Below are 12,851 nucleotides of genomic sequence, written 5' to 3'. Positions count from 1 at the left end.
ATTTCTCTGAGCAACCTGTGCCAGTGCCTCACCACTTTCACAGGAAAAAAATTCTTCACAATATCTAATCTAAATCTCTCCTCTTTCTGCTTAAAATTATTACCCCTTGTCCTATCCCTGCACTCCCTGATAAAAAGCCTCTCACCAGCTTTTCCGTAGCTCCCTTTAAGTACTGCAAGGCTGTTATAAAGTCTCCCCTGAGCCTTCTCTCTCAGCCCGTCCTCACACAGGAGGTGCTCCAGCCCTCTGATCATTGTGGCCCTCCTCTGGACTTGCTCCAATAGATCCATGTCCTTGCTGTGCTAAGGACTCCAGAGCTGGATGCAGTACCCCAGGTGAGGGTCTCACAAGAACTGAGCAGAGGGGCAGAACCACCTCCCTTGACCCACTGGTCACACTTAGAATCATAGAAAGGTTGGAAAAGACCTTTGAGACCATCAAGTCCAACCGTACTTCAACGTCCAACCAACTTCTTTGATGCAGCCTTGGATACAGTTGGCTTTCTGAGCTGTGAGCGCACACTGCCAGCTAACGTTGAGTCTCTCATCCACCAGCACCCCAGCACCCTCCTTCTCTTCAGGGCTGCTCTCAATCCATCCTTTCACCGTGTTCACTTGTGCTCTGCTTCAGGTGGGAGCTCCGTGGTGCCGGGTGGATGCAGTGCTGAGGTGGATGCGGTGCGGGGTGCATTCGGTGCCGGGGAGGATGCGGTGTCGGGTGGATGCGGTGCCAGGGAGGGAGGATGCGGTGCGGGGGTGGATACAGTGCCGGGAGGATCGATGCGGGAACCGCGTGTCCCGGCAGCTCCGCGCTCCCGCCCGGTGGGGCGGGGGAATGTCGAGGGGCGGGGGCAGGGCCGTGGCGGGGGAGGGTCGGGCTGGGCTCGGGGCCTCTCTGCCGGCGGCGGGACGGGGGATCGGGCGCTGGGACCCGGCACTCCCCGCTCCGGTGGGGCGCGGCAGGCGGTGAGTGCGGGGCAGGGGGAGCACGCAGGGAGAGCGATGCTGGGGCGGGGACCCTGCTCCCAGCCCTTTGTGTGCCTGCCGGGGGGAGCGCGGGGCGACATCACAGAATGGGTTGGGCTGGAAGGGGGACCTTAAAGATCACCCAGTACAAACCTCGGCCAACCCTCCTTCCCTCCCTCCGTTCCTCCCTCCCTTCTTCCCTTCCTGCCGCCCCTCCTTGCTCCCCTCCTTCTCTCCCTGCTACTCCTCTCGACCATCTCTCCCTTCCCTCCCTCCTTCTCTCCCTCCTTCCCTCCCTGCCATCCCTCCTTCCCTTGCTGCCCCCCTCCTTCCCTCTCTCCTTCTCCTTGCCATCCCCCTACCATCTCTCCCTTTCCTCCCTGCCATCCATCCTTCCCTCCCTGCCACCACTCTTCCTTCCTTCTCTTCCTTCCTTCTCTTCCTTCCTTCTCTTCCTTCCTTCTCTTCCTTCCTTCCTTCCTTCCTTCCTTCCTTCCTTCCTTCCTTCCTTCCTTCCTTCCTTCCTTCCTTCCTTCCTTCCTTCCTCCCTCCCTCCCTCCCTCCCTCCCTCCCTCCCCTCCCCGGCTCCCCAAGATGCCTGCAGCTCGGCACTGCTGGGTTTGTGCCTGTATGTCCCTGGCCGGGCAGGGATGGGATGGTCCCCCCGCCACGGGCTGTGCCCACCTTTCCCGGAGGCTGCCTTTATTCCCCACAGGATGCAGTGAGGGGACAGGGAGCTCGGGATGCCCGGGGCATCCCGGGCACAGGGAGCAGCCGTGGCCCCACCCGTGGCCAGCAATGTCTTTAATTGTGCTCTTAGGAAAGCACAGATAAAAATGGAAGAAACACAGCTCTCCAGCCTGACGTTGCTGCCTGAGGACACAGCAGCCGAGCAGATGGAAGCGTTCCTGTGAGTACTACTGCCCGCTTGGGAGAGATCATGGGCACAGCCACTGAGTTAGCTGAGGTAACTTTCTCCGAGTCCCTAAGTTCCAAGAAGTGCTTGTTCAGCTTGGAGAAGGCTCAGGGGAGACCTTACACCAGCCTTCCAGTACATAAGGGGGCTACAGGAAAGCTGGGGAGGGGCTCTTTATCAGGCAGTACAGGAATAAGACAAGGGATTACAATTTTAAGCTGCAAGAGGGAAGATTTAGATTATATATTGTGAAGAACTTTTTTCCTGTGAGGTTGGTGAGGCACTGGCACAGGTTGCTCAGAGAAGTCATGGATGACGCATCCCTGGAGGTGTTCAAGGCCAGGTCGGCTAAGGGTTTGAGCAACCTGATCCAGTGGCAGGTATCCCTGCCTGTCGCGAGGTGTTTGGGACTGGATGCTCTTTAACTCTGTGATTCTAATATCAACTTTATGTCAATTGGTGGACTCTTTAGTTTTCTAGTTTGTGTATCTGCATCTGTGGTGGTGGTTTTTTTCAGTGTGCTGGCCTGCAGATGGCTGAAGGATTGCATGAAGTAGATAGGAGTGCCTGTTGGAGACAGCAGGGAAAAGGCTGCTAAGGAATTGGGAGAAATACCGAGGTTTCACAAAATGAGGCTGTGAGTCAGTGGGATGAATACTAACACTGAGAAGTCAGGGGTTAAAGGTTCTCAAACACTTCTGTAGGGTGAACCACAGCTAACCACAAGGAAGTGTCTTTCAGACTTCGTATACAGAAAGCCAGTTCCCCCAGTCCTTTGGTATTGGCAGTAAAATAGAGTCACCACTGTAGCTAAGGTGATTATGAACGTGGAGAAGTGATGTTAGGAGAGTACGTGCAATGATCCCTGAGTCTTTGAATGTTACTTAGCAACTGTTAAGATAGAGTCAGCAGGGTATCACTAGCCGGGCATCCACAGACCACCAGAAAATGCTGCATAGGCAGAATACAAGGATAAACAGGCAGAATAATAAAAAAAAAGTTAGTTTTTTTTAAAGAGAGAGAAAAAAAGACTGATAGTGACATTGTTATTGTTTCTTCACAGTCTAGATGAACAGACTGAGAGAGATGTACAGCTGGTAAGTATGGTTTAGAAACAAGTAAGAGCCTTAGAAAATTTTGAAGTGAAATGTGCTAATTTTCTTCCTTGTTTCTCTCCTTCACCTCTTTTTGTCTTTTAGACAGTTCCTTCCATGTTCTGGGCCTGACTCTGTCACTGACCTCTTTGGTGTACCTAAACAGTATTTCCTGCCCCCCGCTTTCCCATCTAAAATGGTTTCCTGCATCCAGGTAAATTTTAACTAACACAGGCGAAAGAGCCTCTAGTCTTTGGAGAGAGTTTGAAGAAATCTTCCGTGAATGTTTCTGAGCATTGTTCTGCTTCTAGCTGCTCAGCATGTCTTGGCTACTGTGGCTCTGCACGCTCTGACCATGAGCAGCAGCAATTCCTCCCTCAGCAATGTGAAGGACCTGAAGAACCTGACCACGCAGGAAGACGAGGCAATCAGAGTAACAGAGTCCATTGCTATAATCGTCATTGCTATTTTCATCTGTTTGGGCAACCTGGTGATTGTTGTCACCCTCTATCGGAAGTCTTACCTTCTCACATTGAGCAACAAGTTTGTGTTCAGCCTGACCCTCTCCAACTTTCTACTCTCTGTACTGGTGCTGCCTTTTGTTGTCACCAGCTCCATCAGGCGGGAATGGATCTTCGGAGTAGTTTGGTGCAACTTCTCAGCCCTGCTGTACATGCTGATCAGCTCAGCCAGCATGCTTACTCTTGGACTGATAGCTATAGACCGGTAAGCAGTGCCTTTCTAGTGAATCATAACGAATTGCTTCGTCATTCCATAGAGTGGCTCTTTGGCTTTTGATAAAGTTGAGAAGCATTGCAATGGATAATGCTAGTTCCCATTATAGTGTCATTTTTCCTACAGTCCCTTACGCAATTTTGATACAGAACAGCAGAAAGTGGTTATGAATAATGTAAAATGCAGATATGCATCTAGAGTTTTTTAAAGCTATTGATTGTGTAATGACACACTGCTTGACAAACAAGGTCTAATGACTTAGAATTATACCCTAAGCATGTACTCACACATAAGGACATTTAATAGCTGCATGTAAGACTTCAGACAAGTTTTACAATCTTGCCTGCATCGATGTGTATTTTTACTTGTAATTATTTTTATAACCAGGGTCCCTGAGCATGCTTTGAGGTTTGGAGAAAAGAGAAATAGATTATCATCGTTAAAATATGTCCTTTTTTTTAATTGTACATCTTTTGTGCTCCTGTTAACTCTTTCTTTTCTTATCCTCTAGGTACTATGCTGTCCTGTATCCAATGGTTTACCCAATGAAGATAACGGGCAACAGAGCAGTGGTAGCTCTTGTGTACGTGTGGCTACATTCCCTTATCGGCTGCCTTCCACCCCTTTTTGGCTGGTCGTCTTTGGAGTTTGACCAATTCAAATGGATGTGTGTGGCAGCCTGGCATAAAGAAGTTGGCTATACTGCCTTTTGGCAGATCTGGTGCGCATTCTTGCCTTTTGTGGTCATGATGGTCTGCTATGGATTCATATTCCGTGTGGCAAGGATTAAGGCCCGCAAAATCCACTGTGGTAGTGTTGTCATTGTGGAGGAGGACTCCCAGAGGAACGGAAGGAAGAACTCCAGCACCTCCACATCCTCTTCTGGCAGCCGAAGGAATGCTTTCCAAGGGGTTGTCTACTCAGCCAACCAGTGCAAAGCTTTAATAACCATCTTGGTTGTCATCGGTGCTTTCGTGATTACATGGGGGCCTTACATGGTAGTAATTACATCAGAGGCACTTTGGGGAAAAAATAGTATTTCCCCTGCCTTGGAGACATTAGCTACATGGTTGTCCTTTTCCAGTGCCATTTGCCATCCACTAATTTATGGACTGTGGAACAAGACAGTGCGTAAGGAACTACTAGGCATGTGCTTTGGGGATCGGTATTATCGTGAGTCCTTCGTTCAGCGGCATAGGACATCAAGATTATTCAGCATTTCCAATAGGATCACAGGTAAGACGTGTGGCTGCAGCATACACTCCTCCTTAGTATCAGTAAGAGCAAGGCTTAATGTCTGTGTGTGCTTGGCATGTTTCAGGGCTCTGTAAACAAAGTGGGATGTTTCTGGAGGTTTCAGCATTTCAGCAGTCTTTTGTTCAGGTTATCATATAAACTTGAAAGAAGAAATGTGGGGTTTTTTTTGTGGGAGCTAAACTCTCCTGCTCTAGTAAAGTTTTCTATGCCAAAGAAGACATAGTGTTGAGATTAATACAAAAAATTTATTTTCTTCTTTCTCAAGCATTTCCTTTCATGTGCTACCATCTTGTGTAACCCAGATTTGAGCACTACCAATAGTACATTTTTCAGCACTTGTCTTTTGATTCCTGGCTTTGTGCTACAATTCTTTGAGAATTCACTAAAGTTACACTGGTGTTACTGTTTCTATAAATTCAGTTTTTAGGCTTAATGGCTATGAAGAAAAGATCATACACGAAGTAAAACTATGAAAAAGAGTTAAACTATTTGATGTCTGTCCAGGTTGCAGACTGAGATCTTCAGTTACTCAGAGTTTGTTGGTTTTTTTAAAGTAGCAGTGCAATGAAATTCTGATTTTTGATCATTTTACCAGTCTTGTTCAGAAGCTTCTAAAAATAAAGCGTATTCACGGGGCTTCTTGGGACATTTCATGTAGAAGCAGGAACTGAAGTTATTTAATTGGGAGGGAATATCTAAAATGCAGAAGAAAGGGGAGAGCAGCAAGGTATCCGTTACCTTTTCTGCAACTTAAGATGACTGGAAGAGACTCACATCTAAATGAAAGAGTGCTGCATGGGCAACACAAGCTGCAAGAGCTTTGGCAAATCTGTGTCCAGGAGATGCTGTGGGCAAATGCATTGGGAACTGAGGTGGGAGGGAAAAGACATAAGTTTTTTTCTTTCCAAGTGGTAAGAAGCTGACAGCTTTAAATTTATCAGGTGTATTTGCTGGAGGCTAATAGGGAGGGGAAGAAAAAACCCAGCCAAAGCCACAACAAAATCTTGATGTGAGATCCAAAGACAGTACCTTTGTAAGAACTCTAAAATCTCCTCCCTTGTTTTGGGGCTTTGAAAGAAGCCAGGCATCTCGGTGTCCCAGCTTTGCTCATGAGCTTCCTGCCACACTAATGGCCTGTCAAAGCTGCTGGTGGCTACCAGGTTATTTTCTCTGTCTAGAAGGTGTCTGGCAAATACCCCTGTCTCTCTTGAGTGGGTATGTTCTGTATTCATCCTGTCTGACTGACAAATCCCATGTAATTGCAAAAAGAGTGGGAGGGAGATGGTGCAGATAGAAAGGAGACTTGCCATATGGAAAGACTCCAAGGATATCTGAAAGTTGCTAACTGGATTTCTAAGATGGGAAGTCTGGATGCTGTGCACTCTGGATCACCTAGGTATGTTTTATAGGTACAATAATAAATAAGGCAGTGGAGTGGGTATTACTGAAAGAGGTTTTACTACCACAGACCCCTTGAACGTTCATTGTGTAACAAGAACAAAACTCTCTTGCAGATTTGGGACTATCTCCTCATCTCACTGCCCTCATGGCAGGTGGGCGGCCATTAGGAAACAGCAGCAGCACAGGAGACACGGGTTTCAGCTGCTCACAGGATTCCGGTAACTAAAAGTCTCTTGCTGTCTTTTCTTGGGCAGAAGATTGCATTTCTGGCTTGGCAGAACCCTCTGGGATAGTATGTATTTACCCACACAGATGTCTTGGGGTGGATGGATGACATGAGGCATCTGTTCCAGCTGTTCCAACAAAGCTGCTGCAGTTGCTTTTTTTTCCTTCCTTGCTCTGAATATATTTACTTGTCAAATACTGTTTACTTTAAGGAATGATGACCCTCCTTTGATAATGTGTCCTAGGGACAGGACTTGCTGTTTCTCTGCCCTTCTCCTTTAGTTTCTGTCATTCTTCAGGGACTTTTCCCTGTAACCACAAGGAGCAGAACAACAAGGTGCTGTGGAGAATGTACTTCTCTCTTTCCAAGGTTGTGAGAGACCTTGTCTTGTTCATCCTGCAGGGTAAAAATAAATACTTAGGATGGCTTCAGCTTATTATTTCATCACTGCTTAAGATCCTTGATTGAAGGTGGTTTGGAGGAGGGAGAAAGAGTTCTGATGGTAATTTTCCATCCAGAACTGTAGTTAACTTTTTCTGGAAGTTAATTAAGCTACCACTCTGTAACTGCACTACAGTTATTTTAAAGAGTATTTCTGCTCTAGAGACACCAGAGAGTGATCTTCTAACATTTGCATGGCATTAGAGGTTTGTTTCTTACTTTTATAGAGGAAGCCTGTGGAGCTGGGATTTATTTTGGTAGTTGTTTTATGTTGGTAGTTCTGTGCCTCTGGTGGGTGTTCTCCAGCTGTGTGTGGTAAAGGAGAATAGCATCTCGGTCAACCTGCTTCAGTTAAGAGGATGTGTTTGAGGAATACTTTTGAGGAATAGTATTGAGCCTTTTAAACAAACAAACAAACAAACAAACAAAGTACATACGGAATGCTGTTAGATGTGCCATTGTTTGTTATGGAGAGGATGCAGTCCATAGCCTGGGAATGGACAGAAAGTGATCCACTGTGAAATACTGTCTCACTGGATGCCTTTATTGTGAGGAACTAAAAAGCAGAAAGAAGCTACAGTCCTTCTTCAGTGCTGCCTGCTGCGATACATGAGCCTGTGCCCTGCGACGCAGTTGTGTCTTTATCTGCCTTGGTAAACAGAAGCAGGGCTTTTTGTGTTTTTTGAAAAAACAGATGAAGTAGTAAAAGAAGAAAAATATCCAAGTGGTGCCAGCTGTACAGAAAATATGAAGTGAGTCCTGAGTTCGAATTGCTAGAAATGCTGCCTTAAGATCAGTTATGCCAAGGCTGAAGATCCACCTTGTACCCCATTTGAAAAAAATGCACTGAACTAGTGCATATAAAAATCATGGTAAAATTCTGCTCCATGGAAGAAAGTATCTCTTTCTTCCTAGTGCCACCCTTTCACTGCACACCAGGTTTCTGAGTATAATCCAGTATTCTTGGAGATCCGCAAGTCTACTGTTTTCAGCAAACAACCTCAAACCCAGCTGTTCCACAGAACAACAGAGAAAGTCGTTATTTGGGACTGTGTATTAAGGCAGCGGCTCGTTCTCTTTCTTGTGTTCTGGAGGGAGACCTATGACACCACACACAGTTTTCACCTTAAAAGTTTATCACTTTGCTATATCACTGTGAATTGTCAGCGAAAACTAGACCTGTGGAGCAGTATGTTCTCTAAATGTACACCCTCGATTATGTCTTTCACTTTCTGTAAAATGGGTGCTGGAACACCTTTTATTCCAAAAAGAATAAATTTGAGGATCAAAAGCAGTCAAGTGGGTGAAGAGGGGTGGTTAAGCCACCATCTGGAGGAGTTATGAAACCTGTGAAGGCTTTTTGTCCTAGGTCTGTTGTCACATCACAGAAGTTAATGGACTGATAGTAAAATGTCACACACTGAATGTATGTAAGTTGTGTCCTCTAACAGCAGCTTCCCTAAGGACTGCACACACTCAGCACTGCCCTAGTGTCTCCCCAAAATTCTTGGCTCTGCTTCTTCCTTGCAAATAGACCAGCATTGCAAGAGAGGTCTTTGTGTGAAAGTATTTCAGAAATGCCAAGATTAATTTCCTTGTGCATGTCATTTGGTAGCTGTGGTCATCTGCCTCTCAGGCAGCCATTGTTAGCCTCTTGCCTTTATCAGGAAAAGGGGAAACTTGCACTCAACTTTACCTTCATTTACTGAAGGTTTCAACTTTGCCTGCTGTCCTATTGACGTTGCAAGCTCTGCAGCTGAACCTTTCAGAGTTGCTTGAAGTTTTAGATGGCTAACGAAAAAAGATTTCCAAATGCTTTCAATGATTATGTGCAGTGTTTAATTTGAGCTGAAATTTACACACAAAATCTAGGCTTAGACATCTTTTGAAGGACCTGCTATAGACTGAAAAGTTTTTGCCACTACTTAGATGTTGTATCCCAGTGTTACTGTGTTTCGCTTGAGAGCTTTTGCTTTGTTTCAGGAACAGATACAATGCTTCTTGAAGATTACAGCTCTGATGGCCCTCACGTCCCACACTGCATCTGTCCTCCCCGAAGGAGGAGTTCAGTGACGTTTGAAGATGAAGTAGAGCAAATTAAAGGTAGGTTATGGGCTAAGTATGACAATGCCCCAAACCAACTATGTTGCCCACTCAGGAAACCTCTCAGGACTTCCAGAATTGCCTTAACACATCTGACCACTATTCACCTTGACAGACCAGATCATTCATACAGGTACAACAGAAAGTAAGATGAGGTCTTCCTTTTAGTTCTCAAGCAGCAACAGACAAGAACAAGAGTTAGAAGGTGGTATTCTCTGCGTGCATATCATTTATGTTGCACAGCAGTATCCTCTCTACAACTCCACTCATTTGGTGGCTGTTGCAGTCTGTTTTGCGTTTTTCAAGAAACACATTTTCCTGCCCTCATACTTTGAGTTCATCATCCCAGTGTTTCCTGTTTGTTGCCTCCTCTCGACATCATCATTCACAGGCTTGAAATTTTTCCATTTACAGACTTTAATGGTCTGAATATAACTTCCTTCTGTTTCACTTACTTAGCTTACTTAACTTTTACTTCACTTTACTATGTTTCTCAGCTGATAACAGTGAAAATAGATAAACCACATCCACTTTTTTCAGTCAGCACACTTGATTTTGTGCTAGCAAAGTGTTGCTGTGATTAACAGTAAGATATGGTAAAGTTAGTTTAATTTAAGCTAATAGTTACAATAACAGAGACTAGAAGACTTGATAATAACTGAATTTACCAAATAATAAATGATCGTGGACAGTACAAAAATGAGCAGAATACCTTTAAGAATCAAGTTAATAATAAAACCTGACTGATTTTTATATTTCTGAAATAATGAGAAGACTCCTTCTGTGGAATTTTCTCTTCAAGCATCTTGGCAAAATTCACTTTTGCCCTTTTCCCAGCATGAACTGATTATTGTCTTGGACAAATATGTTACCGTACAATTCCCATTATCTTTCTGAGTGATTATGTAGGGGTTTGAGCAGCTCAGTGAAAGAGGGAGGTCTTAGTGCAAAAGTTCCCTACAGGTATGGCATTTTTCACTGATATTCACTCATTTCTCAGGGGTTTCAGGATCTCTGAGACTTGAAATTATGCAGATTCACCGAGGAATTATACTTACGATGCACCTGTATTTCCCAATTGTTGTGGGTTGCAGAGGGGTATATAGACACCACAAATCAGCTACGTCAACACTGAAGAACAGATTTACCCACAGTAACAAAAGGTTAAGAAGCAGTATACCACTGTCTGCAACTGTGGTCTTCACCTCTCCTGGCATGGAGAGCTCCACAACTTCTCCGCTGAAAAAGAAAGTGCATCCCACAGCGTGACTGGAACAAATTTAATCCTAAGGACGGCAGACTTCTGATTTTAATCCGTACTTGGAATAAGCCCTTGTAATTTGGGGGCTGTTAATACATAAACACAAGGTCTGGTGTTTCAGCTTAGAACACCGTATAAAATAGTTCTTAAATTGCACTGTTCATGTTAATGAAGCCTGAAATCTTAGTCCAAGTGCACTGAGAATCCCTCTACAGCTGTAAGTCATGCTTACAGCAGAGGAAGTACAAATTGAGGGTTCTGTTCCTGTCTTCTGTGTGAACTCTTGTCTGATGCCAGACAGTTCCCATTGCCCCTGATCCTAGACTTTTGTTAGTAAGCAGAAAAAAGGCTGTTGACTTCATTTGGGTGCAAATTCAGACCAATAAATCTTGCATGCATAGGTTTAGATTCAGAAAAATCATTCAATGTGCACTTAATTCAAAGTTAAAGATGTATAAGCACTTTGCTTCATTGGATCTTATTTTTTTTACTGGAATGGGAGGTAATCTTTCTCTGCTTGACCTGTTGAGGTCACTCTGAACCTTTGTGTTCATGGAATGCTTTAGGAACCCTGGTTATCATTAGTAAGTGTGCTCTGTAGGGTTGTTATTTGCACAGGGCATGATTATACCTTTGTAAAAGGATCAATATCAGCCATGCTGATCAACTGCTAATTTTTTGATACATTGCTTTTTTTTTTTTCAGAAGCTGCAAAGAACTCTGTTCTTCATGTAAAAGCTGAAGTCCATAAATCGCTGGACAGTTACGCATCCAGTTTAGCAAGAGCTATTGAAGCTGATGTGAAAATCAGCTTGTTTGGGGAAAGTGCTTTACCGGGAGCTCTGTTCCCTGTGAGGACTCTGCCAGGAAGCAGCATGAACACACGGCGTGGCATCAGGCCTCATGCTAGCCAAAGACTTCAGTTGCAGAGCATTGATGAAGGGAATATTTGACAGGAGCACTGGAGTAAGAAAACAACATGATACTGCTAAGCAGGACCGACTACAGCTGTTAATGTTTCAACAGAACCAGGATACCTTGTTGGGATGTTTTCAGTGTTTTTTTCAACATTTGGAAAAACAGCTGAATTTTGGTACTTAAATCAGCAGTATTTGTTTACTATTTAGGGTGCTATTGACTCTTTTGTGCCATGTCTTATCTGTAACAGTGCATAGGAATGCAGGGTTTGGTTTCATTGACCAGGTTATTAGTCTGATGAATCTGGGGTCCACAACTGGCCAAAGCCGATACTTTCCCTTTTTCATTCCTGTATGTGTAGTGTTCAGTTCATCATTGCGTTGATCCCTTTCTAACCACCAGTTTATACTTAATAGCTGTAAGTGCCCTGATAGGAGCTCCTGCATCAGATACCACATAATGCCTTACTGTCCCAGACTCCCAAATGTTTGAGCATGTGCTTCCCTAAGAGATAAAACCTGAACTTTCCAGAGAGCTCATGCAGATTATGGTCCTACTTACCCTTGCTGTTCAGCTATCAGAGTGCTAAATCTGAAACTGGCTCGTGCATTGCTTCTGTGTTATGCCACACCAGCTTCTCTGGATGCAATGGGTGGGAGCAGACCTGTGCTGGAAAAGTCACAGAGATGGTATTTGAAGAAATCATCAATGCAGAGTTCTTGATTTCTCCAAGAACTTCAATTCACTTCCCCAGCTTTGCTTTTACTAAAAGAATGCTCTGCAGCTGTGGGAAGCTTGGCAGAATATAAATAAGGTATTGCCACTCTAGTGATATATTCAGGATTCATCCTTTCTGGAGGGAAAAGTTCTCAGTTATTTGTTTTTAATCATAAGGGAATGTGGTATTTAAGTAATAGTTACCTCGGTGCTTATATTTCTAGGAGTATTAATTCATTAATCTCTAAAATAAGGCCATTTGGCACTTACTTTGCATGTTCTGAAGCACTGTACGGACATTATCTTGTTTCACCTTTGTGAGAGGGTTGATCAGCCCTGCATGTGAAAGAAGAGGAACTTAGTCAAGCTGCTGGCAATGAAATAAGCTGCATAGGTGGAAAGGTTTGTTACAAGAAGAGGGATGAAGTGGATCTTAGGAGAATGCTTGGCTTGAGGAACCTTTCTATGTCCTCCCAGTCTAGCCCCTTCCTCACTTTGTTGGGGTTACAGCCCTGCATTACTGTTTATTTCAAAGAGAGGGAGATGTAAGTGAGTAGGATAATTTCTTGGGGGTGAATGTCTGTAGCAAATGGACTGAAGGACTAAGGATTTACCTTTGTTTACTCTGTATCTGTTCCCCCCCCCCTCCCTTCACCTTTCCTCAAAAGTGGTTTGGATGAGTTTTTGCTGCATATTGTTTGGAAATCAGGGGCAGGATCATAGAATCACTAGGTTGGAAGGGACAGTCCAACCATTCCTAACACTCCCTAAACCATGCCCCTCAGCACCTTGTCCACCTGTCCCTTAAACACCTCCC

The 12,851-nt window shown here is 44.6% G+C and overlaps 1 protein-coding gene across 5 annotated transcripts; it reads left to right on the top strand.

Annotated features, from left to right (window-relative positions):
• The first annotated feature begins 562 nt into the window (after positions 1-562).
• On the top strand, positions 563-12,311 carry GPR161 (G protein-coupled receptor 161). Of its 5 annotated transcripts, none has more exons than XM_054056096.1 (9): positions 563-630; positions 1,786-1,875; positions 2,945-2,978; positions 3,081-3,189; positions 3,287-3,701; positions 4,222-4,946; positions 6,482-6,586; positions 9,019-9,138; positions 11,105-12,311. In XM_054056096.1, the coding sequence occupies exons 5-9, from the start codon at positions 3,331-3,333 to the stop codon at positions 11,350-11,352; spliced, it is 1,569 nt and encodes a 522-aa protein (XP_053912071.1). In that variant the 5' UTR covers positions 563-630; positions 1,786-1,875; positions 2,945-2,978; positions 3,081-3,189; positions 3,287-3,330; the 3' UTR covers positions 11,353-12,311. The 5 variants fall into 5 exon arrangements, with proteins under 5 accessions (XP_053912071.1, XP_053912073.1, XP_053912070.1 ...); XM_054056098.1 differs by having other exon boundaries at positions 1,786-1,932; XM_054056095.1 differs by lacking the exon at positions 563-630 and adding an exon at positions 872-965.
• Positions 12,312-12,851: the final 540 nt, after the last annotated feature.

This window comes from Cuculus canorus, chromosome 1 (genome assembly GCF_017976375.1).
Source record: "Cuculus canorus isolate bCucCan1 chromosome 1, bCucCan1.pri, whole genome shotgun sequence".
Taxonomy (NCBI): Eukaryota; Metazoa; Chordata; class Aves; order Cuculiformes; family Cuculidae; genus Cuculus; species Cuculus canorus.
The sequence above is the reverse complement of the archived record's forward strand: the minus strand, read 5'-3'. Positions and strand labels throughout refer to the sequence as shown.

Coding starts and splice junctions, on each gene's coding strand:
- GPR161 (XM_009556959.2), top strand. CDS start 3,259: ATGTTTCTGAGCATTGTTCTGCTTCTAGCTGCTCAGCATGTCTTGGCT. Junction 3,702..4,221: donor GGACTGATAGCTATAGACCG/GTAAGCAGTGCC, acceptor CTTATCCTCTAG/GTACTATGCTGTCCTGTATC. Junction 6,587..9,018: donor CAGCTGCTCACAGGATTCCG/GTAACTAAAAGT, acceptor GCTTTGTTTCAG/GAACAGATACAATGCTTCTT.